Below are 25,725 nucleotides of genomic sequence, written 5' to 3'. Positions count from 1 at the left end.
CCCTAAACAAGCTGGCTCCTGCTTCTGTCTCAGCCTCAGCTGCCTCACCTCTCCTCATATCCCCTCATAGTCACAATGCTGTGAGAAGGAAATATGGATGGATTTTCCTGGAAAACTTTTCTTAGGTCCCCCTGCCCCTCCCCTTTGGTCTTCTACTAGTTCCCAAACAGTCTCCACAGGAGGTGGGCCAGGATGCCTAGTACCCTAGTTCCCTGAGATCAGGGCTGTGTTGTATGTACTGTTACGCTGCATATCCACCGCCTATCACAGCACCTGACACACGGAAGGTTGTAGATATGTCTGTGGAATTATTAAAAGGATAGCCATTGGCCAGGGATTTAGCCCAGTGGTTCCACTCCTGCCTCACAAGCTCAAGGTCCGGAGTTCAATCCCCAGTACCAAAGAAAAGATAGCCACCGCTAGAGCTTTAGGAGCATACCTTGCTGTGGCTAGTACTTCAGAAATCCCTGAGCCCCAATTTTGAGGGCTATATAAAGATTTGCTTATGTGTACATGGGCAGCAGAGTGTTCCTATTCTACCTTAGTCTCCAGAAATAGCCAGTACAAGGTTTCTGTTTCTCCGAAAGTCACTGGTATGGACAAACATCTCTAGTTCAGGGTGACTGGCTGACATTGCTCAAGATTCAACACTCGTTCACTTCCTGTTTCTTTCTTCTACTGGCCCTGCATGAGTACAGTAGGATGGGGCTTCGGACCTCAAGTACATCATAGCAGAATACCCGCCTGGGTCGGGGTTCTCAAGCACTCCCCTCTCCCCTCTCACAACTTCACAATCCTTCCTTGTCTGGCATCTGGCATCTTGCTCTTGGAGCTTGTGGCTGTCTCTTCTGTCATCTGAAGTGTGTGTGTGGGTGTGTGTGCACCCATCTTATGAAAACTCAAGGTTTTGGGTACAGCCTGCTCATGCACTACAATCAGTCAGCAAAGAATACAGCAGTTGTGCAGGAATAGCTGCATTGGTCATTGGGAGCATGGGGGAAAGACAGAAAGTGTGTCCCCCACCTGCCGGTCCCTCGATGGGAATCATGCTATTGCCATAGTTATCTTTTCTGTTTTTCCAGAATGAGAAAGCCAATGAAAAACTTTCACAAGGAAAAGCTAGACTGATGTCTCAAACTGAAGACCCTATACTCAACACTCTCAATCTGCTGCCTCTGGGGACCGAGTTTCGATCTTGCATGGATGATGTAGGCAAGAGGGCTAGGCGGAGGGTAACAAGTAAACTCTTGTGAAGAGAGAGAGAAGAGTGAATGCAAAGTCATGGCTTCCCCTCTGTGGTGAAGCCCCATGCTTCCTGAGTTAATAGAGATATTGTTCCGTGAGTGTGTGAAAAAGATAAAGGCTACTTTGCTACTTTTTCTTATAATTTTGTGTAATTTTCTACCTGTTTTTAGAGTATGAATGGATTTATTTTCTATAAGACTAATTCAGTTCAATTTTCTGACCGAGATTGGGTTTGATTTTGAAGTTACTCTATTAACTAAATAATCCTCAGATGAAAAATATGGCAATTCCAACAAAAGATGCTCTCTCACACTGGTTTTACTACTTAAAGGTAGCCTCACGCCATGTTAAAATTCATTTGCTGCCCATTTTACCACATAACCTGGTGGATGTTAAAGTTCACTATATAGACCTGATTAATTAATTGGAGAAAAATGTAGCTTCTTATCCTGACATTATGAGGTTAGAAATAGCATCCTATGCTAATCTGCAATGCCAAGAAATGAAGATGGTTTAAATCAGATCTCATGACTAATGCATAAGATCCAAAGTTCTTTTATTCCTGGCTATTTTTGAAAACTGGGGTGTATTTTTACCCTAAAAACCATTCTATAAGATTTATTGAGATACTAGAGGATGCCTTATAATGAACATTGCACAATCAAGATCTGTAGCCTACTGATGATCGAAGACAAGCAAGCAGTTTCTCCATTTTAATTTTTACAAAATTATGTATATGCAGTGTTTAAGTCCAGACTCAAGGAAACTCCATGTTTAATGTTGTTTTTAGATACTGAGAAGGGAAGATAATTCGCCATAATAAAATGAAAAGTTTAGATTGCTTTCTGCAGCTGCTATTGTGTTTTAATTGTACTTATTATGAATTCATTGAAATGTAAAGAAATATATCCAGCAATAAAGTAAGCCTGTTATTTTTGCTTGTTTTTGTTTTGGTCATGACAAACTGTGAAATGCTGTGTTTTTCCTATAGTTCTAGTCCATGAAATCTGCAATCTTTCCACTTGATTTACGAAGGACCCTTAATTACTACTGTCATTAGCACCTAGTGTTCAAAACAGTCTGTTAAAATGTATTGTTAGTCTCACCTCCAAGTCCCTGCTTGCTTTATTTTAATATTTTCTAAGGGTAAGTCAAACAATAATTGCTTGAATAACAACAATCATGATGTATAGCGAATTAAAGAATTTTCTAAGTTTTCCGCTGCTTATTTCTATTTATTCAGAATTCAGAATTGGCGCGTCAAGACTGGCCTTGAGTTTGAACAAGTGTCCTTAAACAGCGTTATGACTAGCAAGGACTTATTACCTGGGTTTTAAAAACAAGTCACTCATTTGCCTTTTTCTTTCCACATGGGTGGGAATGACAGACAACTGCTGTGCAGCTGCAACGTTTCTGCCTGGTCATGCACAGTTCTGCAATATGATGCATAAATGTATAACAACAACTTGGGCTCTCTTGATACCTCGCTGGGAATAAGCAAATCCAGCCAGGCGCGTCCCCGCGGCTGTTCACGCGCTCGCTCGCACACACGAACACGTACACACGCGCGCTCGCACACTCACACACATACACACAGGTCAAAAGTTGATCCATTCCTGAGATTCCCCAGAATCTTTCTTTCCCTCTTTTCTGGTAGCGAGGAGGCTGGGGACTGGGAGGGGCGGGGAGGGCGAGACTAGGCGAGGCGAGGCGAGGCGGGTGGGGAGGGCGAGGTGAGGGGGGCGGGAGCGGGGAGAGCCGGGTGCCCGTGCGTGCCCCGCCCGCTCCTGCCGGGTGAGAGTCCGGGCCGGGTTTTGCGCCGGTCCCCGGTCTTGTCTCACGGCCTCCTGCCGCCGCCGCCGCTGCCTTGTTTACTGAGCTCGCGCGTCCTGATATCACTCCGCTGGCATGGAGGAGGAGGAGGAGGTGGAGGAGCGCGAGGAGGAGGAGGAGGCGGCGGAGGAGGCGGCGGCGGCGGCGGCGAGCAGTTGATCATTGTGATGGTGGCAGGAGCAGAGGCGGCAGCGGCAGCCCAGCCGAGCGTTAGGGGCTGCTCTCCGCGCGGCGTTTTGCAAAGGACTTCACCGATCTACTTTTGCAGTCGCCTCGGACTGTCCATGTGTTTACTTCCCCCAGCCCGAGGATTCGGTATCTAGGTTCCTGTGAAATGCAACTGAGCAGCCAAAGTACTTTGAGAACACGGGGCGGCATAAACACCAAAACTTTTTTGTGGAAGGAAAATGCAATAAGCAAGCTTGCCGTTTTCCGATGCGGTGTGGAGTGAGTGTGTGTCGCGCGTCTCCGCACTGGAGGCATATGCTTGTGTGTGTACATGGGGTGTGATTTTCGGGACGTAGGGAGAAAATGCTTGCCAGCCACCGGAAATCTCCTGGAATTTATTAGAAAATAATGGATTATAAAAAGAAGGCAGGCGAAGAGCGGATCTTCCCTTGAGTTGCAACCTGATTTGCTGCTGGCTCAGTTTGTGATTCTTTTTGTTGATAGGTGTCTGATGGTATTCCGATAACACCCTTCGCTTTTTTTTTTTAACCCCCCTCGAGCTTTACAGTTAAAAAAAAAAAAAAGGAAACAAAAAACCCACCCCAAAATCTCTCCCCCTTTTTTTCGCCCCGCCGGGATCGCTGTTTCCATCCATGTGCTTGCGTCTCCCCCGCGTTCCACTAAAACTATTTTAATCCTTGGACCCAAGGAGGAGGCTGATAGGGGGGGTGGATAAAAAAAGTTCTTCCAAAATAGTGTGCCCGGGGAGCAGGATGGGGGATTTCGCAGCCCCCGCTGCTGCCGCGAATGGCAGTAGTATTTGCATCAACAGTAGCCTGAACAGCAGCCTCGGCGGGGCCGGGATCGGTGTGAATAATACTCCCAATAGTACTCCCGCTGCTCCGAGTAGCAATCACCCCGCTGCGGGCGGCGGCTCCGGGGGCCCCGGCGGCAGCTCGGCGGCCGTCCCCAAGCACAGCACTGTGGTCGAGCGACTCCGCCAGCGCATCGAGGGTTGCCGGCGACACCACGTCAACTGCGAGAACAGGTACCAGCAGGCTCAAGTGGAGCAGCTAGAGCTGGAGCGCCGGGACACCGTGAGCCTCTATCAGCGGACCCTGGAGCAGAGGGCCAAAAAATCGGGCGCCGGCACTGGCAAGCAGCAGCACACGAGCAAACCCCAGCACGATGCGGAGGCTGCCTCGGCGGAGCAGAGGAACCACACGCTGATCATGGTGAGGGCGTACTGGCAGCGGGCTCGGGGCGCGCGCGCGGGTGAGGGGGGGCGTGGAGCTGCTTCCATGGGGGCGTGAGGGTCTGATTTGCACGGTGGGATGAAGCCGAAGGGTTAACGACAACTTTTCTCAGAAAAAAAAAGCTGTCGTTGCCGCTACCTGTTAATCTGTCAGGGTTGTCAGATTTGAGGAGGAGGGGGTGAGACGGGGAGAAGCCAGTCACGACTGCGAGGGGCGGAGGGAGCCTGGAGGAGCGTCGGAGTGAGGTGCTGGAAAAGTTTCCCCCCCCTCTGGCTTAGATACGGATTTGAGAGTGAACCCCAGAGTTGCAACCTCGCCCCTCCTCTTCGCCGGTTTCCACCCCACCTCTCGCGCGTCGCCTCGCCTCCCCAGATCTTCCCCTTTCGCCCACCCCTCTCTGTGCAGGGCAGAACTGATGCTGTCGCGCATTCAGGGCGGGCTTGGGGCCCTCAACCTCTGTAGGAAAGAAGGGTAGAGCCTCTCGCTGCTCTCCCCGGCTCACCTCCTTTGGGCTTGAGAAAGTCTGAGAGTTTTGTGAATGAACTTTGAAGTGGGTGAGAAACGAGCGAGGGTGGCTGCGCGCGCGGGTACTCGCGGGAGCGCGCGGGTGCGGGGCGCGAGTGCGCTGCGCTCGCCACTGGAGGCCCGGGCAAGCCCGGCAGGTGGAGCCGCGGGGAGGGTCGAGGCCGGGTTGGGGGGGTGGCCGGAGCCCAGAGTCTCCGCCACACAACTTGGCTCTTCTTAAACTTGGTGGCACCAAGACTCCCCCACCTCGCCCTCTGCCCGCGCTCCGCCAACTTTACGCGCCTATGTAATGAGCGCGGAGGAGTGGAGGGGAGCGGCGAGGTGAAAGAGGCTTAAATGGCTGGGTGGGTGGGTTCGAGGAAGGATGCGCAGCCAATGGCTTAACTTCTCCGGGAGGAAGGGGCAGTTCCCGCCCCCTAGTCCTGAGGGTGGAATCCTTTCTCTTATCTCCTCGCTCCGGCTCTTTAGCTTTCCTGGGCTGGGGGTGGGGGGAGGCCGGAAGCTCGGGAAAGGTGTCTGCGCTCCCTCCCCCTCCGCGCCGCCCCCAGGCTTCCCGGGCTCGCGCGCCGCGATCGGGCGGCCCTCTGGGGATGCAGTTTCTGTGCCGCGCTCCTCCCCGGGCTGGGAGCCCTCGCGCGCCGAGGGTGGCTTTCGCCCGGCGCTCGGTGACAAAGAGCCGGCTAGGGGGAGGGGAAGGGAGGCCGCGGCGCTCGCTCCCCACTCCCCCACCCCGCACGTGAAGAGGAACAATTTGTTTATCTTGGGCTTCAAGAATCCTTCCCTCCTCCCGGCTCTCCCCGCCCTCCCAGCCCCTCCTCCAACCCCTCCCTCCTCGGCGCGATCCAGCCCAGTCCCGCCGGCTGCGCCTTCCCCCACCCCTTCCTCCTCTCGCTCTCCTCCCCCTCCCCCCTCCCCCAGCCTCTCCGCCCCCCCGGAGGGACCCGGCAGTCGGGGAGGAGCGGGGGCGCTTTGTCCGCCTCTCCGCCGAGCTCTGCCCCCCGGGCTGCGGGCTGGGAGGGCCCCTGCGCCCCCTGCCTCGAGCGCGCCTCCGTCCCTGAGTCTGGGAGGGAGCTTCTCGCTTTACAAACAGGAAGCCGAAAACCACTGACACTCTAGCTTTCCTGGTTGCACCCGGAGGTGGGGGGGGGGGACTTGCAGCTGGACTGCTGCTGGGTTACCCTTACCTCTCCATTTCTCTCCGGGGCCCGGCGCCCCGCCCCGCTCCGCTCCCTCCTCCGCCCCCGCCCTCCACGGAGAAGGAGGCTCACTTTGTGAACCTGAGGCTGAAGGAGAATTTGAAAGGCACTTATGATTTCACCCTTCGCGTGTTTGTGTACCCCACGCTCACGGATTGCGTAGAAATGGACTTCTCGTCCCATAGAATCTCACGGCCTTTGGGGATGGACTACTGTCGGGGTGCTCACCTCGCCAGCCAGCGGGGCGACGCTGGAACAAAAGCCTGTGCCATTCCCGCTGCGGGGTCGCTTTAGACTTCGGCGGAGGAGTACAGTTTGTGACCAAAAAGTTTGCATATTTGGGTTATGTTCCGAACCTATCAGCCCTGGGGTGTGTCGAAGGGGACTTAGGGACCCGCGCCGGAGTTAATACACCCACAGGTGGAAGCCAGCTGGAGACCTGATGTTACCTGGGAGGCAGCAAGCCTAGTTAATGCTCGCTTCTGTAAAAGAAAAGATAGTGCTGAAAACATCAGCTGTGAATTTCATAAATAATCCCAGTTTAGCCCGTTAACACAGATAGGCTTGAAAAATGATTGCTTGAAAGTAAAAGTTTTTCTAAATTTTTGTGACAATAGTTTAGCTTATTGACAAGACTCACGGAAATGCCAAAGCCTAGTACAGGAGTATATTTTAGCTTGAACTTTGACCTATGCATCTCTGATACCAGTGTGAAGTACGTGATGACTGTCGTGAAAATAAACAGCTTTAAATCTTAAGCAAAGAGGTGTGTGTAAATTCTGTGTACTAGTATAAGAAAAAATTAACATTGCCCTGAGGAAGTTATATTTCCCTTTAAAATAGTTACAGTAGTTCAGAAATTCATATCAACCCCGAAATGAAAGTATTTTAACTTGCCCATGCCTGAGATAACATCTTAAGCATAGAGGTTACAAAGAGCATGTTGATCTTCATTTTCTTGAATTGACTGCTGGCTTCTAGTTGTGCTCCGGTGAGGCACAGAGCAATTAAATTTAGTTCTCAGATTGGACTCCTGATTTGGAAAGCCCTACAGAAACACAGTGATCAACCGCAGCCCAATACTAATAACGGTGATGATAAAAATAAAGTTGAATAGGGTTCTTTTCTGTTTTATTGCTATTGTTTACCTTCTTAGGGCCAATATGTCCAGAGTACTAAATATCGATTGTCTTTCTTCCTGGCTTGGGTTACAAAGGCGTTCTAATGAGGGCTTTACCTCTTTTGATTTGTTTTCCTTTCTCATCCATTTACAAGCATAGGCATGAAAACCAAACAAGCAACCAGCAAGCCAAAGCAGGGTAGGTGAGGGCAAGTAGAAGTCTTCCCAGGCTCCAGGCATTTTCAGGCTGGTATGGTTTTCACCATCCATGTTGATGGAGCAGGTCACTTTAGATTTGAAACCGTTGATCCTTTCTAGAAATACAGTCAGGTGACCTCTCATCCCTGCCTCAACCACCACCACTTTGTTTCTGCAGAAGGGCACACCCAACGCTTATTAGTAGGAACTGTTGAGTCCCCCTATTTCAAGATCGCAGTTGAGAAAGTGTCTTTTCCTGAAATAATTTAAATTATTTATGATAACAGAATGACACATTGTTCATTTGTTGTGCTTGGAACTGAGGTGCTGTTTACAATAGGAAAGTAAATTTCAATTGGCAAGTTCATTGTCAAGCTCAAATGTAGATTACCTTGACAAGGGTATAATCACTTAGGGACAACAGTGTCTCAATGGTGGTAATCTTGCTCAAACTGAATGAAACACATTGTTCTTATGGTTTTTGTTTTCCATTGTATTAGTATAACTTTTGGAGTGTGCTTAATTTATAGACAGTTTACAGACTACATAAATCTGTATGGCTCTGCTCTCAAGAGTGTATCACACAAAAGTTACTTGATAATAATTACTGAGTATCTGAGACCACTGCAATCAACCAAAACATTCGAATCCACCTTTGAAGTAGATCCAGGAAATGTCAAAATATTACCGAGAGCTTCACTTCTGTATAAATGAATCGGATTTGCCATTTCTTACCCTGTTGAAGGTAACTCACTGGCTCTGTTTCTAGGTTTTCTTGACACGCTCATACTAAAATCCACTTTGAAATATTTCCTACGACAACCTTTTCTTTGGCTCATCGTTTTCTGCTCCTGTCCTGGCAATAGGGCAAACAGCTGTCATTTCAAAAGTTTTCATAGCCCAAAGATAGTGTGCCTTAAGTTTGTGAAAAACTGTGAACCTTCATTTCTGTCCTCCAGGTGTGTTGGTCTTTCCTTTTAATTCTCAAAAAAAGTATTTTATTGTCTTTTTTTTTTTTTTTGTACCTGGGATTGAACTTTGGATCTTGTGTTTGCGAGGCTGGCAGTGGAAGCACTGAGCTAAATCCCCGGCCCTCAAAAAAGCATTTAAAAAAAATCTTCCATACATATAATTCTATTATATTCTTTGGTTGTGATACATTTTATTTAGTCCCGGGCCACCAGGAGTCAGAAAGTAAATTAATCATTCATCTCAATCTCGGAAATGCTTGTGTGGCTGAGCTCCTTCCCAGGGAAAGCCGAGTTTCAGACAGCAAGTATATTTGATAGTTTCCATCCTGGCTGCTTTAGAATTCTAAGGGCAAACTTTAGAATCTTCTGCAGGTTTTCTGCCTCCTTATATAAGAGAAATGAACAGTCCTGATATGTGGGTACCTGACACTTCTATAAGAAGAATGAGGATCTTAGGCATTAAAATAGAGTTATATAGAGTTATTTTCTAAATACCTCTGTGAGATCAATAGCTGTTAAACAGGTTTCCTGGTACAGCTCTTCCATTTGGTTGGCGTGGAGGAATTTTTTTCTCTGTCTACACACACACACACACACACGCACACATGCACACACACGCTGGTGCTAGTTCCATAAAAGGATCTAGTATAATAAACCATTTTGCATGTTATGTAGTAATTGTTTGAAGTACTTATCTTTTATCTGATGTCACTTGCTAAATTTTATTTTTGATGAGTGGTCTATGTTCATTAACAGTCCAGTGCTGTACACTTGAGCTACGATGGTCAAATTCTTTTTGCACATTATCCATCATAGAGAAGTGTGAAATCAATCAATCAGACACCCATTTCTTATAAAGAAGAATATATTTAAGACTCACTGTCAAGATTTCCATAATATCTCCTTTTACATCTCTCAAGTAGCTTTACATTTTTTTTCACTCTATACTCAAAAGTTGATTGCTGAGTTTTGAGATCGGGTAGCTTCTGGCTTTGTTTCCCCCCTCCTCCTGCTGCTGACCCTTTGGTCTTTCCCATCTTTGGCACATTCACCAAAGACTGGAAAGAAGTAATAAAAAGAAGAAATTTAATTTTGGTTCTTCTGGCTCTCATAACTAATGAGACTAGCAGATGAGATACCATTTTGGATTTAGTATGGATTTGATTTTAAACATTGTTTTCCCTTTCTTAGCATACATAATCAGGAATAGATTGAATTTTTAATTTCATTCTTTCAACAGTATTGGCACAATCCGTGGTGCTTCTTAGAAGCTAAAATGTTAAATCGTGCTCTTGCATTCTAGACTTCGACAGGGTATATTCTTTATAGGTTTTCATTTTTATACTAGCTAGTTTTTAGGAGTTGACAGTTTTGTTTTTAGTATTTTTTTAAAATTCAACATAGGGTTTTAATGGCAATGATGTCTTAGCTGCTCTAGGCTTCTGCCTCATCTATGCCCTTCCCATGATATTTTAAGGAAAATAGTAAGCTTTACTTTCCTATTGTTGCAAACTAATTTGACATTGGTATCTGGAAAACAAACAAAACCCCCAAACAACAAGAAGAAACCTGAATTCTAGATGACTGCTGCCAAGTTTTAAGACACTCCCCCACCACGCACAAACACATTTAGTTTACATTAAAAATACAGCATGCTTTTTAAATACACACATTCCAAAAATACATTAGTCAGGTTTGTGAGTTGGAAATAGAGCTTCAGGAAGCTATCACGAGGATTAATTTTTCTTAATACTTGTTTAAATCTTAGAAAATTTAGAGAACAAAGAAATAAGATTGGATAAAATTATTCAGAAAATGGAATTGAGGCCTAGTGTTTGATAAAGATTATGTGGTCCCATTCAGAGGATCAGAGAAGGAGCACACATTTTATTTTTATAATTAAAAAAAAATCTTCTAAACAGTGAAGAGGCTTTTGAGTTCCTTTCTCTGTTTGGGAAAAGAAACTCTATGTTCTGTTAGAGCTACATGCACACATGCAAAAGAAAAGGAAATTACTAATATGGCTCAGTTGTTTTTTTTTTAAGGCAAACATACCGTTCTTGGCAGAATTTAATAAAAAATCTCAAAAGGCTTTGCAATATTTCCTCTGACATAAGAAAAGCGATTCCTTAAGAATAATTTAGGCACCGCCTTTTAATTATAGTGGACCTCCCATTGGCGGGATATGACCATATGTTGAAGTAGAATCTTAAAATACTAATAACATTCATCCCCTTTAGCAAGGGTTTAACAACTGTAGAAAGCTTCAGTGAAATGTTTAATTTTTAACTAACAACTTCAAGAATTTCCTTTTTAACCCCCAAGTCCCCATCCTGGTGGGTACAGTGTGGTTGTATAATGTTTCAAGTTTAGGGACCATGCAGCCTTCACTATGTCTGTGTGGACTTCTGTGAGGGAAGCAGCAGTTGGGGTATGTGGGGCATATCTCTTCTTCCTTCTTACACATCTTTTCCAATTCCAGGACCCTGTCTGGACAGGGGCTTCCTTCCCTTCAAAGGAAAAGACTGAAGTGCTTTGAATGCATTTGTATGGCTTCAACCTGGGTTGTCCCTATAACTCAAAAGGATGGCATAGCCCTGAAGGATAAACTGCTCCTACGCTTTGTTCTCTCCGTGATTGGTTATTTTTCTATCTTGGATTGTTTGTTAGTTACCTAAAGAAGCTCAGTGATTGAGAGTAAAGCTAAAGGGACCCGTGCCCAGGAAGAGCTTCAGGAAGTAAGTATTGTGAAAGTAAGAAAAGCAGAAGACAATGATCACTCGGGAGGCGTTGTTGGGCTGGATGTCGAGGAGAGAGACCTCACAGAGATGATTGGTTTTGCACATTTGTGGTAAACAGTGCCTTGGGAGTCTGCAGAGGTAACGTATGCTTTTAGTAGTTTGTTCTGAACCTGCAGACCTCGCTGAAACGCAAATGCATATTTTCAAGAGCTAATGGTTATATTGCTTGTATCTGAAAGAAAAAATTGCGTTCCAAAAACTGCTCTCTTAAGTGATTACTGCTGCTATTTAAATGGAATTCCTAGAAGACTCTTCTAATTCAGTGATCCTTAACTGGTAGAGTCTTTGACTCCCCACCTCCACCCTAGAAACATTTGACCTTTTTGATTGTTACAGCTTAGGGTGCCTAATGGATAGAAGCCAGGGGTGTTGGTAAATGTCCTACAAGGAACCTATAACAAAGAATTACCTGATCCAAAATATCTTTGCTGTTGCTGTCAAGAAACATAGCTTTGGAGCCCCCCCTAGAATGTTAAAAATAGGGTAGCGGGTAGATTTGCACAGTGTGTATTTTCTCATCAGGAGTGGGGAGAGGGAGAGCTGCTCCACTGAGGTAGAGGTGGTAAGCAGTTGGAGGACTCCCATGATGCATTTCAGCTCTGTCCTAGCTGGCCAGGGGACCCTCTGCCTTTTTATGATCATGGGCTCTGTCTCCTTGCAGGTCGGGAAGGTGAATGGTTGTCATCTTTCTTCTAGTGGTGTGACTGTTAGGATCAAATGAGTTACTAGTGTAGGAGTCTGCTTGGCAGCATTAGCCATGTTTTAATGAATTACTTTCGTTTCACTTTGGTTACCTCTTGCCCAAATGCAGACTGAAAGTTGACGGATTGGAGGCTTATGTCATTCAGGCAAATATGCAGGTCTAGTGAATGGTACAGAGCACTTGCTGCAGGTGGGCACTGTTCTACCCACTGGAGACTGTGGTGAAGATGGCATCCTTCTTCCTATCAGACTATGGCAGGGCACAGTTGTGTGCTTCAGGTTAGCTTCCTGAAATGGTATTTGTGGTTTTGTTAGGCATGTTGGTGGAAACAATCAATAAGCTGACACTTAGGAAAAACCTAGGGGTGCTAAGTGCTTTTGTATCTTCTTGTAAGCATTCCTTTCTGTTATGAAGTTTGTTTTATTAATTTTCACAGAAAGTTATTTTGGAGGAGGAGAGGATTAGTTGGCATGGTGGAGAATAAGATTTAGGTATGGTTGTTAAAAATGAGGCAGGTTCTGTGGCAAATTAGTGACTTAAGACCCAATTTTGAGGCCCTGTCTTAAAATTTGAAATAAATAAATAAACAAACAGGGCTTGGGATGTAGCTCAGTCCAAAGGCCCTGGGTTCAGTCACCACTACTGCAATAAATAAATAAATAAATGAAGAAAGAAAGAAAAGCAGGTCACAGATGATTTTTTTTTTTTTTGGAGGGGGCGAGGTGACACTTGTAGCACCACGATCATGACTTGATATCAAGCTTTTAGAGGAAATTAGACAAAGAGGAGAACATTTAGAAAGATACAGAGACTTGAAACCGTGACAGCCCAGGAGCCAGGGGAGAACGGAGATGCGGAGTCTGATGAAGCAGGGTTGAGTCGGCAAAGTATGTGAAGGGCTGTCATGTGGAGAAAGGATTAGATGTGCTCTTTATGGCCCCATGGGGATAAATTTAGGATCGGAGGTTGGCAGTTATTAGAATTCAGGGTTTGGTGTAATATATATTTTAAAAACCAATTTTATGAAAATTAAAGCTGTTCACAGATGAAATGGGCTGCTTTGATGAGTGGCAGGGTCCCAGCAAAAGTCGTTCAGTTGGCTGGAACATCGGGAAAGGACAGATAGGCAGTTTGTCGCCTAGCCCCTTGACTTCAGAAGGACCTACTTGTACATAGGGGGAACTCAGTTTATTGAATAAATTATAAATGAAAGCAAATAGACTAAAAAGTGGCCCAATTCCCCAGCCCCCATGACTTCTCCATCTCAGAGTTACCATGGGTTAGTGTATATCTCTTCTGACCTTCAGTTTGCTTAAGTATATGTTATATATTATACATAACCATATATATTCGTTTTCCTGAATAAATGGAATTGTGTTATACGTACTGTTGTAAGATACACTTTTTTCCATTTAATGTATTTTGTTTTATTCTTTTGTAGTTCCGGGGACTGAGCCCAAGGCCTCAAGCAAGCTAGATATTCTCTGTACCACTGAGCTACATTCCCAGCCTTTCTTTTAATATATTTTAGAGCTCTGCTTTAGAGCATTCCATAGTTTATTGACTGATCCCCTATTGATAGATATTCTGGCTAGGGTTTTATTTTTTTGTTAATTAAAGGTTGCAACACTTTTTTTTTTTTTTGGTACCGTGGATCGAACTCGGTTCCTTGCACTTGTGCAGCAGGCGGCGAAACCACTGAGCTAAATCCCTGGCCCCTACACTCTTACCCATATATCCCTTTGTATGAATGTGAGAATTTCTGCAGCACAGGTCGAGGGTTCTTTCTACATGTAGTATGTATAAACAGAAAAAAGCTGGCAGAAAAATCTTTTAATCTATCACGCTTTAATATAGCACCCAAATCTTGTTACCGCTCATTTTAGGGTAAATGATGATTGTGCCTCCTTAAAAATATGTCTTAGAATTACTAACTGTAGTAACTAGTGCTGGTTTTTGGAGAGAATGTGATTAGTTTCTGAAGGCTGTGTATCTGGCAAATACCACACCCTGCAGGAATGAGCTTCCCTCTTCTTAGCTGGCCCCAGAGAGGAAGCTGTTGAATCAGGAGCCAGGTTAAACAGCTCCTGTTCTTTCTGTGAAAGTGGGCCATTCACTTCCCTTGAACAAGTTTGCGGCCCTCTATCTTTCCTGTTGCATAGGCCTGATGGTGCACTTTGTGCATAAAATGTATTTTGGCTGGCAGTGCCATACCTGGGGTATCTGTAGGTGTATGTTTGAGTGGTCATAAAAATCTCAGATCTGTGAGTTGCCATTTCCTACAGGTTAAATTACCCTGACTAATCCAGTCATCTGTGTAATGTGGTAATAACAACCTGCTGACGTGGCCAACTGTGGAAAACGCATCAAAATGGACTTGCCTGACAGTTACCTTAAGAGCATCTGTTTAGACAGTGAGAAGTCCTATCAGTTTTCCTTGCTCACAGGTGTGACGAGGGCTGCAGATGGCCCTACCTCTGTGCTCTTGGTTGTTTTGCTTTACCTTTGGCATAGCAGCTTCCTTACACAGAAATAACAGTAATTACATGTTTACCCTCCCTGGAGCAGTGTGGCTTCAGTATCTGTATCCTTGGCTCCTACATCATTCTGCTTTTCCTGGACTGCAGTAGTCTTTCTTGGCTTGGTTGTCTGAGCAGCTCCATTTTCTAAATAGCCACATTCTCCCAAGGAGTAGTGCTTACCTACTTGACTGGCCATTACAGTGTTAGTTCAGCTTGGACAGGGGCCAAATTTAAAGCACACGGTGGTGCTGGTCTTTGACTGTCCCTGCTGGGACCAGTGAAGTCCACAACTTTGCTGTCACCTGGCCTCACATATCTCTGTCTTTTTGTTTCCCTCCTTTTCCCATCTCCTTTACCCACTACGTTTTACCTTTGCCATTGTGACTGTAGCACCTTAAACAGGGTATAATGGCAATGGGATGAACCAGGGAAATAAAATAAGGGTGGGAAGGTAAGTGGGTGCCTATACTTTCTCTACCAAGTGATTCCATAAACTAGGCCTTATGCTTCAACATATGATTGAGGTGATGGTGAGCCACTTTTTGCCATTTAGCTGTGCACATAGCATTTAAGTGAGAAAACCTTTGGCCAGCAAAGTCAGTGCAGCTGTGGACTGACTTGGTCTCTTCCTCTCTGCATTGTTCCCCTGCTCTGCTTCCCAGCCACCATGAACTAAGCAGCTTTGCACTGCCATGACAATGATGTTCCATTCTTGGAGCTAGCTGACCCTGGACTGAATCCCCTGAAACCATGATCCAAATTAAACTTCTTCTGCTTTAAATTGTGGGCATGGTGTATTGTGCCTCAGTGACTGGAGAACTGACTAATACAAGTAGCGAGACTTAGTAACATACATAAAATAAGAGACTTTGCCCCTTATCTTGAACCTAGGCCATCCAGTATTATAAACTGAGATGTTCTTCAAGTTGCTGGTCTGATCATGTAATGCAGTAAAATTCCAGACTACAACTTTTCCTTGCCTGTTTAGTTTAGCTTCTCTATTGTCTCTCCCAGGAGTACTGTCTTACTTTTTTTGTGTTTGCTTCTGATTTTTCTTGGCTCTATTTCTTTCCTGCACCAGAATGTTTTCTTTTAAGGATGATTTCACCTACATACAAAGTAGACAACTGTAGTGCAGTCTTCAGGAAATATAATCAGTCCTCCCCTTTGTATTGATTATAGAAGGGTAAATTGTTATTAAACATTTTGAATACTAGTTATTTCATAGCTGATTGTAACTATTATATTAAAAACTTTTCCAAAGGCTATTGAGGTTTATAGCTTCATGCAGTCGACATCTAACTTCTAATTCCTTTGGTAAACATTTCTGTGTGTTTTTTGGAAAGAGTCTAGAGATTTATCAATGTAATAATAAATGGCTAGAATCAGATCCTGCTTTTTTAGAGAGCTTTAAATATATACATATGTGTGTGAGTGACTTAGAAATGTAGATGTTTCAGACCTGTTTTGATTTGTTTTGAAATGAATTAATAAATTGGACTATCTGGGGGTTCATGTTAAAATTCTTACAAGGGCATTTGATTATGTCAGTGTTCAACAAAATTTTCTGTAAAATAAGTGAGATAAAATTATTTTAATTGTTTATTCTTAAGTTTGGGCGTCAGAATGTCTAAGTGAGAATAAAGCTAGAGTTGCCAGCAGGGTGGGAGTTAGGGAGTCTCTTCCTCCTGTGAGCCCGCATCTTCAGTTCCTGGCTCCTTTTGTCTTCAGTTCTAATCCACTGTGGTATTTCAATCCAATCTTGCTCCTTCTCTGGGAGGAAAGTGTGTGGCGACCTAGTGGACGTAGTGGTGTTTATCTTTAATCACGTACGGTATTTTCTCACACTGGTGGGTGCGGCTCAGCACCTCCTGGATGGTTCAAGTCCTGCAGTGGCCCTTACCCGGAGAGTCTCTGATGTTGGGTAAACATAGTTGGTTTGTGTGAAGTTTAGAAGTTGTTCCGGCTAAATGGTTGAAAGTGTATTTTGTAGTTTAACTAGGAATTCCCAAATGTTTCGCAGCTGCTATTGAATATTTAAAAACGCGTTCATTTTCTTTAGTGCAGCATGAAAACAATGATTTCAGATTTGGATATCATGCTCCCTGATTCTCAGAACCTGTCGAAGGAATACTACTTGAAGATGTTGTTTTTCATGACATTAAATAACCACACTGCAGAATTTTGGGGGGAAGTTGTATTTGTTAGAGTGGAAAACATCTTTAGCCCAGGAGAAAGTAGGAACATAGAAAGGTGATTTTGGGGGTGATAAGTATGACAAAGTGGTACTTTGGGGACCAGGGATATCTGGCACCCAGGCTATTGAAATTCAAATGGCATGTTGCATTTTTAGTGTTTGGTCCTGTTCTGACATTTAAAGGACTGATCTGAATCATTCAGGGGCTTATTAATTTTAAAATTTGTGATTGAGACTGGAATTGGAGCACTCAGGAATATGTAACAATAGTTTCAAGGAAGGAAGTTTAATGATGGTGTGTGCTCGTGAGAATCCTGTCTTTGTTCCCCTGCGGAGGCCCAGGTTGTTTGTGTTACTGGTTTGGTAGGCTCCTGTTTATCTGTGGTCTGGAATGTCAAAGGATTGCAAACCTGAGAACTTTGCTTCTCTCTTGATTCTAAAGTGGTGGTGTAGGAGTCTCTGGGATTTGCTCAAGGGGGCAGGAACTTCCTTATAAGGAAGAGGAGCTGGGATTGGCTGGCTTTGGTATTCTCAGCTACTTTCTCTAATGCCATTTTCATTTCTCTATTAGCAGAGATAGTGGGTTCTTTGAATATTTATACCAGTCTTTTCCTTCACACTGTAACGCTCACTTGTTTTCTTCAACTTTTTGTAATACATGTGTTTATGATTCACTGAAGAGCAATACATTTCAGAAGAGGGATAATTAGCTCTGACAGACTTACAGAAATGAGGCTGTAAGAGGAAGAAGCAAAAGGATCGCTTCAGGAAAGGATTCAGTTACTGGGCTAGAGGAAAATTATCCAGATAAGCAACTCGTCTGTGTTAAAATTCATATCCATCTGGGGAGCACAGATTATAGGAGGAAGTGGCTACTTTTGTGATTTTTTAAAAAATTAAACATATTTCCTGGTTTAAAAAAAAACTTTTTTGATTTTCAAAACGCAGTTTTTAAATGGAGAAATTCAAGATACTGAGTAATAAAATGGAAAGAAGAAGTAGCATCCTAGCTGCTGAGGTGAAAATTCCTTAGGTTGTTCACTGTGCCCTTTAACCTCTCTCTTTGCATGAATGTGCAGCGTATTTGAGGAGACTTGTTTAACAGCGACCTTACCTTTAAAAACTAGCTTTGCTTTCACTGTGGTAGCTCATGTGGCTGGGAAAGTGACGCGCAAGAAACTTCTTCCACATTAACTTGACTTAGCGCTCCATGGTGCCCCTCCCAACGAGGGGATTTCGCAGAGGGGTTGGATTACCCTACTGGTCTTTTTTTTTTTTTTTTGGTACTGGGGATCGAACTCGGGTCCTTGTGCTTGTGAGACAGGCGGCGGAACCACTGAGCTAAATCCCCGGCCCTCCTACTAGTCTCTATTATTTTCTACTTTTTGGATTAGTGAGAAAATTTGTAGATCAAATAAGAGAATGATTAAGGTAGAAAGTGGGTAGGGGTAAATTCATGTCATTCAAGGTGAACAAGGCTTTAGTATCACCAGTTTTTAATTCTTTTTTCTTTCTCTTTCTCTTTCACTTTCCTCTCCCATCTCTTCTTTTGTGGTGCTTGGGATGGAACTAAGGTCTATCCATATCTACCACTGAGCTGCATCCCCAGCCTCCTGAGTACCTGGGATTCTGGGTACGCACCACTGAAGCCACCATCACCAGTGTTTCTATGGCTCTTCCTCCCTGGCCAAAGCATGCCCTCATTCACAGTGAAGATACAGGGGATGGGGGTGAGGGGGGACCTATCTAGAGCATTCTGGGAGGCACTGGTTTATTGCTCAGAAGAGAGAGAAGGGGAGGCTTTTTAGAGGCATTTCACTGAGAAGGAAAATGTTTAGAAATTCACAGTTAAGTGTACCATGCCAGTTAACTTTGATTTGGGGCAATTCTGGACAGCAGGGTCTCTAAGCATTGATTAGGGAAGTGCTTGAAACTTCAAGGAGCCAGATGGGTGGGGGAGTCTCCCAGGGAAGAAGAGGGAGAGCCCCAAAGTTTGGATTTCCCCATGAATCCAACCCAGTGACACCAGGAATCAGAGCAAGGAGCCCTTTGCAAATCTGCAGCTTTTCTTCCATGTGCACCAGGAGCTGCCTCTGCCCTCCCCCTTCCCCCCATTCTCATGTCTTTTGTTCCATGAATAAATATTACGTGGCTTGGTGCTCATTACTCTTTGATATGAAAAAAGGCAATTCATTAGGTTGAAGGAGTAGGGGGAGGGCGATGCCATTTTTCACTGGGTGCATCAAGCGCGGTTACACTGATTTGAATTCCCAGAAAAGTCATAAAACAGTGAAAATAATGATAAGACAGCTCCCAAGCTGACAGCTGTGAGGCACACAGACACCAAAGACAGGCCCGGCATTGCACAGGACAATATTGTGGAACATATGGTACCGTGGCAAACCAGTTGTTGAACTCGGTGGCCGGTTTTTGTTTTGGAGAACTGTCCCAATGTTGGGTCTACAGTGGCTGTCAGAGACTTCTAGTCTCGTTGGCAAGCATGCCCTTGGCCCTATGCCAGCCTTGCTGTTTGAGGCTAACTTGGGCAGGGTGGAAAAGCTCATGTTGGTAGAGTGACTTCGGGTCACTCATCTAATCATTCGTTCAACGAGTGGACGTTGGGACCTTTTCTTCCACAGCAGCCCAGTGGCCACAATTACAAAGAGAGATTTTCTGCAGGCAAGCCAATTAATTATGAGATGCGCTGATTCCCGGGTGCTCCATATTTCTTGTGAGAGGGAAAGTTGTTTAGTTTTATTTTTAGTGCTTTTCAGAAAACTTTGCACATTGCTGTTTCGTTCTTAAGGCTTGAATAGCTAAAATCAGCAAGTATGTTGGGGCCGGGGTTACTGTTAGAAAGGAGAGAGCTCTGTCTATCTAGTTTTTACAAAAAAGTGCTAAAATAGGCCCTTTGCTTGGCCTGGGTCTATTTTTTGAATGTGTGAAGCTGGCAGGCGTGTGTGTGTGTGTGTGTGTGTGTGTGTGTGTGTGTGTGCATAAAAAGGCTGTTTAATGCCACTTCCTTCTGGAAGGATCTCCTCCACCACCCTGTTGGTGTGCGCCACATGGACTAGAGTTTTGCCATCATCTTAAATCTTCCATGGCTTCAGCCTCTCTGTGGTTATGGCCACCCATTCTGTTTCTTTCTCTCTTGACTCCAAGGTGCAGAAGATGAATTCTAAAGGATGTGGGATTCAGGGATAGGTGCCTTCAAACAGCAGAAGGCAAGTCTGGGACAGACTCACACTCAGAGGAGTGGCTGTAGCCTTGGCTATTGTGCTCCGTGCATGAGAATATTTTTATTTTGGGAGCTAAAAGGAGAAAATGGGTGGTATTCACACTCTGATAGAGGAACACCAAATGTCACCATAGTCTTGGTCTCTGTGGAAGGATGAATTTTGCACAACACCCATGAAGGTTGGTTGAATCATGGTGTTAAAGGAATTTCTTTTTCCAGTGAATTTTGCCATTACAAGACCAAATCTACCCCCCCCATATACATAGCTATGTAGGTGTGATATTCTACTAATTGTATTCTAACTTTGAGCTCTGCTAGAGAAGCTGGAATTTTTTCATGCCTTAGTTTTTACATTTTTGATCACTGGCCTTGGGGAAATGTTTTTAACTAGAGAAGAACAGGTCTGTCATTGGTGGATATGTACTTGCTATAGCATTCAGAGGTTGGAAAATATTATGCCTGTTCCTCAGAAGTGATTCCCAGTGTCTTGAGATGTGACTGGAGTCCTGTCTTCTGTTGACTTGCTAAGTTAGTTGTGCAAGCTCCTTCCTTGAGTTTGTATACATTCTCTCAACTTTCTGATCATGGGTTCACAGGAGTCAGTCAGGGGAGGAGTTTTTCTCTTTTTTATTTTCACGTGTCTGTCAGTCAGCTTTTCCATTGCTTGGACAAAATACCTGACATACAGGACTTCAGGAGGTTAATTTGGGTTCATGGTTTCAGGGGTCTCAGTCCATGGTTGACTGACTCTAAGAAATATCGTGGCTGAAGGGTGTGGCAGAGAAAAGGTGCTCATCTCATGGCATTGTAGAAGCAGGGGCAGGATAAGAGTGTGTGGAGAAAGGAAGAGGCTGGCGACAAGACGTCTCCTTTAAGGCATGCCTCTGGTGACCTACTTCCTCCAACTGGACCCCACTTCCTGGTAGCCCATTACTTGTGAATCACTGATGAGGTTAGTGCCCTCATGATTCACCTGTCACTTTGGCCTCACTCTGAACATGGCCACTTTGGGAATCTAACCCTCTCTATATGGGTTTTGGGGGGACAGTTCGTGCTTAAACTGTAACACTGTGTGTGTTCCCTAAGCGAGGGAGCCAATCTGTGTTCTCTTTTAAGAAATGAAAGTGAGAAGAAGATGAAAGAAAAAGGCCCACACTTGACCCTTCTGTACCCTTGCCTCAGCACTGTGTAGCCAACAACCGCTGCTCCTGGAGGCTTTCACACAACTGTCACAGCCGCCCCACAGGGAGAGACAGTAGAGACCGAGAAGGGCTCAGTGGGGAATAAGTAAGATCAGGGGCAGCTGGAGAGAAAAGGAAGAAGGGAGAGTAAGAAATGACAGGACATTTTTGGAGGTTAGGAATAGTTGACCATTCAGATAGAAGGAATATCCTCTTTTCTATTTAATTGATTTTGTAAATATCTTTATAGCAATATAGTAGGCATTCTAATTATGCAGCACATTTATAAGACAATCTTCTGTGGAACCTGGTTCACAACCAACCAGGTCATGAAATAAGGAAGTGGCAAAACACAACTGTAAACAAGGTTTTAGATGCTCTACCTTTGGTATAGCTTTTCCAGTTTTGGAATAGGAAATCAGAATCTGAAATTTTAGTTGTGTTGTTTTGTAAACTATTAAGAAATACAATCTTTGGGGGGTGATGAAGGCAGTAAAAAAATAATTGTCCCCTAATGTGATTTGTATTATAATTATTTAATACCTGAAGGACTCTTCTAATTGAATTTTAGGGTGTTTCATTTACATTCTAGCTGGGGAAAGTTGCAATACTATCACTTTGTGGTCCTCTAATCGCGGTCCCAAACATTTACAAAATGCCCTGTGATTCAATTATAAGTATCTTGTGGGAACTGAGTAATTATATACTATGTAGTTATCATTATAAAGCACCAGGGGACGTTAAGACAGCTAGCTTTAGAGGTGGGTGTTCATAACCCTGTAATTGATAGCACACGGTGCTTTGGGTAATGCTACAAATTTTATAAGAAGACACTACTATAGTTTTAGGGAAAGAAAAGGTTTACACATTAATATTTCAGTTATACAAATAGGACTTTTAAAGTAAACTCTTTTTTCTCTCTTTGTGTTGGGTTTCTTTAAACCTAAGTGAAGGCTATTACACATAAGATTTATAGTAACTCTTTTTGATAGAAGTTTCATGTATATTACACACAGCAATGTACATTTGGTCCTTAAGATACATATTATATGTATATCACACATAGCAGCATGTACTACCTCCCTTTGATAGAAATCATTCTCCATTCTCCTTTTCTTTTAAAATAAATCAAAATACTCTTCAACTTTTTTTTCAGTACTGGGGATTGAACCCAGGGCCTTCATACTGCACGACATTTCCAGCCCCTTCCCCTTTGTAATTAATGTTTTATTTTGAGACAGCGTATTGCTAAATCACTACGTTACCCAGCCTTGGCATCTCCCTGCCTCAACTTCCCAGAGTTTGGGATTACAGATGTGCACCTTCATGCCTGGCAATGTATTTTTGATAATACTGATGATCAGCACTCACACTTTGAAGTAAATCCACCGGTACAACAATATTAAAGAATTGACTGACAGATTCATTCCAAATAAATACAATTTGGAGTTAAAGATGTAGACCCCCAATTCTCTCCAAAACTGGCAATGAAAGGAAAAGGGAGGGTACAGATATATATACAAAATGTATCTGGAATGATGACTTTGTAAAACTAAAACCAAGAACAATACGAGAAAACATGCCTCATATAGGAAATAATGGCGAGATATGTGCATCTCTTCATCTTGAAATTAAAGAACAGTGTTTCAGAGATGTGTGTGCACAATAAGAAGCCCTCAGCCCCCTCCTCCCTGGGCACTGCAAAGCCTTTGCTAGCAGACTCTGCCTTCTTGAACAACTCTTTTAAGTGGTCGCTGGTTCTCAGCAGCAATTGCGTCTGAGCAGTGTTCAAACAAACCCTGACGCGAGTCCCTTGGTGTATCATTATCTAGTCTCATATTTAACCTTTTTCTAATAGCCTCCCCAAAGTCCAGAGTTTTCAGTTAGTGCCAGAGGAAGTTATAAAAGGTGGTTTTTTTCCTCTTCTTGACTGCACAGTGGTGCAAGGCATAGTTATCTGAACATTGTCTTTGTTTTTCTTTTCTTTGTCCTATGAGGGGCCAGGTATATGTGAAAGTAAAGTGACTCGTAGAGACAAGTCAAGCTTTATCACAAGGGTCAGAACAAGTTGAACTTCTCTCCATATATATATGGAAAGTGTATATATATATATATATATTTTTTTGTGTGTGTGTGTGTAAGGGGGTTGAACCCAGGGCCGTCACACTGAGCTACATTTCCAGCCTTTTATAGTACTTTAAATTTTGAGACAGTGTCATGCTAAGTCTCTAAGTTGCCCAGACTAGGTGTGAACTTGCAATCCTCCTGCCTCAGCCTGCTGACTGCTGGGATCACAGGTGTGTGCCACTGTGCCTGACTTCCTTTGTCACTTTATACTGAAGCTCTTGCTTAACTGTTCATATAAGAGAGAAGGCTAAGGGACTGAGTGCCGCTAGTATTTTTTTTTTTTTTTGGTACCGGGGATCGAACTCAGGTCCTTGTGCTTGTGCAGCAGGCAGTGGAACCACTGAGCTAAATCCCTGGCCCTGCCTCGAGTATTTTTAAGCTTGTTATTACCGGAGTGTGTGTGCCAGTACTGGGTCAGATACAAGCTGCAGGATACAAGGACAGGGTCAAGAACCACAGTGATAAGATAATTGGCTTGGGACAGACTCCACCCAGGTGCCTCCTTACAGTAAACAAGCCCACGTGCCCAACTGCTGTATGGTCTCATGCCCACAGTGCCTTATGGAAGTGTGTTGCTTTCTTATTAGGTGAGTCATATGGAAATGATGGCATCTCTGATGTCTCCAGTAGAATCTGGAGACTGTGTGCCTGATTTGATACAGTGGAGATGCCCGGGAATGTAGCAGTCTGAGTGGAGGCCAGAGGTAGATGACCCAAAGGAGCTTCCCACCGCTGCTTCACGGCCTTAGCCTGGGCAGAGGCAGCTGGCTTATGGCTGATGTTCTGGCCCCAGTGTCGAAATCAGCTACCCACAGCTGTCCCTGAACTTGGTAACTGAGATGGCGCAGGTGGATGAGGTGGGCTGGGGAGGCCAGAGCTGGATGAAAACAGAGGGGCAGGGGTGAATTAGGGCAAGGAGTGCTAGGAGGCACTGAGATGAGTGAGAGCTGATTTTTGAAATGGTGAGAGTTTCCACTTTTCTTGCAGATAGCCCAGGCAGGTTTCATTCTGGCTTCCCTTCCCGGAGCCATCTTTGTGGTTCTGCAGGGATCTCAGGTACCTCTGTCCTCTGCCTTGAGTTTCACAGAAGTATTTCCTTTGCTTAGGGACTCCATCCTTTCCCAGTGGTGGCTCTACCTTGTGCTCTGGGGGTGCCACACAGAAGGGAGCACCCCAGCCTTTGGCCTCTGCAGAGCCTGCTGTTTTAGGGGTGTTCCCACGTTTCTCATGGCCTGCTGGTTAAGCTTCTCAGACTACATCAACGACAAGCCACAAACTTTCTCTCGACTGTCTTCTGTGTTTCATAGACGCGATTTCTGATTGTCACATATAACAGATGCCCACTGTTACACCTGCTCTGGCCCCTGTGTTTGAGAGGCAGTTTGGTTTAAAGAAAAGTACAGTGTACTGTATGGGGAGCAAAGAAATCTGGTCTAGCTCAGGCAAGCCACAACAAACAGTATGACCTTGATCAAGTTAATTTCTGAGGACCACAAAACTCATGGTTTGATTTAATTGACTTTAAGGACACTTGACAGGAGGAAGGACGCAGATTGATGACATGTAAGTCTGTAGTAATTTTCTTTAGCTTGGCAGTGCTACCTTAAATCCTAGGAATATCTGCAGCTGTCTTTCTGGCTACCTAGAGGTCTCAACCACAGCAAAAACAAAGGAAGGCTTGGCCAGCACTGACTGAGACTGTGCAGCAGAGCATAGTTTACAAGTGTAATGTGTATGTGTGTGTGCTCTGCTTGGAAATCAGGTGTGTAAAATTGGGTTCTTCAGTAAGCTTGCAGGGATGATTCCGAGTCCTTCTCTCTGTTGAGGACCCTGGGCCTCCCTGTCCCTTGTGCTTTCCCAGCACCTAATGCTTGATGTGGTGGCTGTCCTGTGTCCCTTGCGGGTGCATGACCAACACTGGGTGGTGAGCCACTGTAAGGCAGGGGCCAGGCTGACTCATATGAGGAACTCAGTAAATACTTCTCAGATGGACAGTAGAGTATCTGTTTCCTCCTGTCCTTGTGAATTAAGGCAGTAGTTCTGAATTTCAGGGCTAGAGTTTAAGATGTGGCTTGTCAGCTAGGGCTCCAAACTTGTCTTCTGATGGGTTAGAGAGACTTTTCTCATCTTTCAATTAGCATGTATCCTTCTGCTCCCGGGAGTGGAACTGAGACTTCTTTTTTTCCCCTCATTATTAGGGGTTGAACCTGGGACCTTCACACTGAGCTACATCCTGAGCCGATTGTTTGGGGTTTTTTTTTGTTTTTTGTTTTTGTTTTTTTTGAGATAGGGTCTCACTGAGTCATGAATTTACCCAGGCTGGGCTTGAACCTGTGAATCCCTTTGGCTCCCAGAGTGCTGAGTTTACAGGCAAGTACTTCCATGCCTGGCAAGGCATATTTTAAAATGCCATTTCTTGTGATTTGCAAGGAAAACTTTCCTTC

At 44.5% G+C, this 25,725-nt stretch overlaps 1 protein-coding gene across 2 annotated transcripts in view; it reads left to right on the top strand.

Moving 5' to 3' along the window:
* Positions 1-3,096: 3,096 nt before the first annotated feature.
* Positions 3,097-25,725, top strand: part of Maml3 (mastermind like transcriptional coactivator 3) — a 417,197-nt gene continuing 394,568 nt past the window's right edge. For both annotated transcript variants that reach the window (XM_021236421.2, XM_004854993.4), the window contains exon 1: positions 3,097-4,481. In XM_021236421.2, the coding sequence (XP_021092080.1) occupies positions 4,020-4,481 (462 nt within the window). In that variant the 5' untranslated portion in view covers positions 3,097-4,019. The remainder of the gene's footprint in view (positions 4,482-25,725) is intronic.

The sequence above is a fragment of the Heterocephalus glaber genome, unplaced genomic scaffold (genome assembly GCF_053883595.1).
Source record: "Heterocephalus glaber isolate CG9 unplaced genomic scaffold, H.glaber_assembly_v1.0 deba00001586, whole genome shotgun sequence".
In the NCBI taxonomy this organism is placed as follows: domain Eukaryota; kingdom Metazoa; phylum Chordata; class Mammalia; order Rodentia; family Bathyergidae; genus Heterocephalus; species Heterocephalus glaber.
The sequence above is the reverse complement of the archived record's forward strand: the minus strand, read 5'-3'. Positions and strand labels throughout refer to the sequence as shown.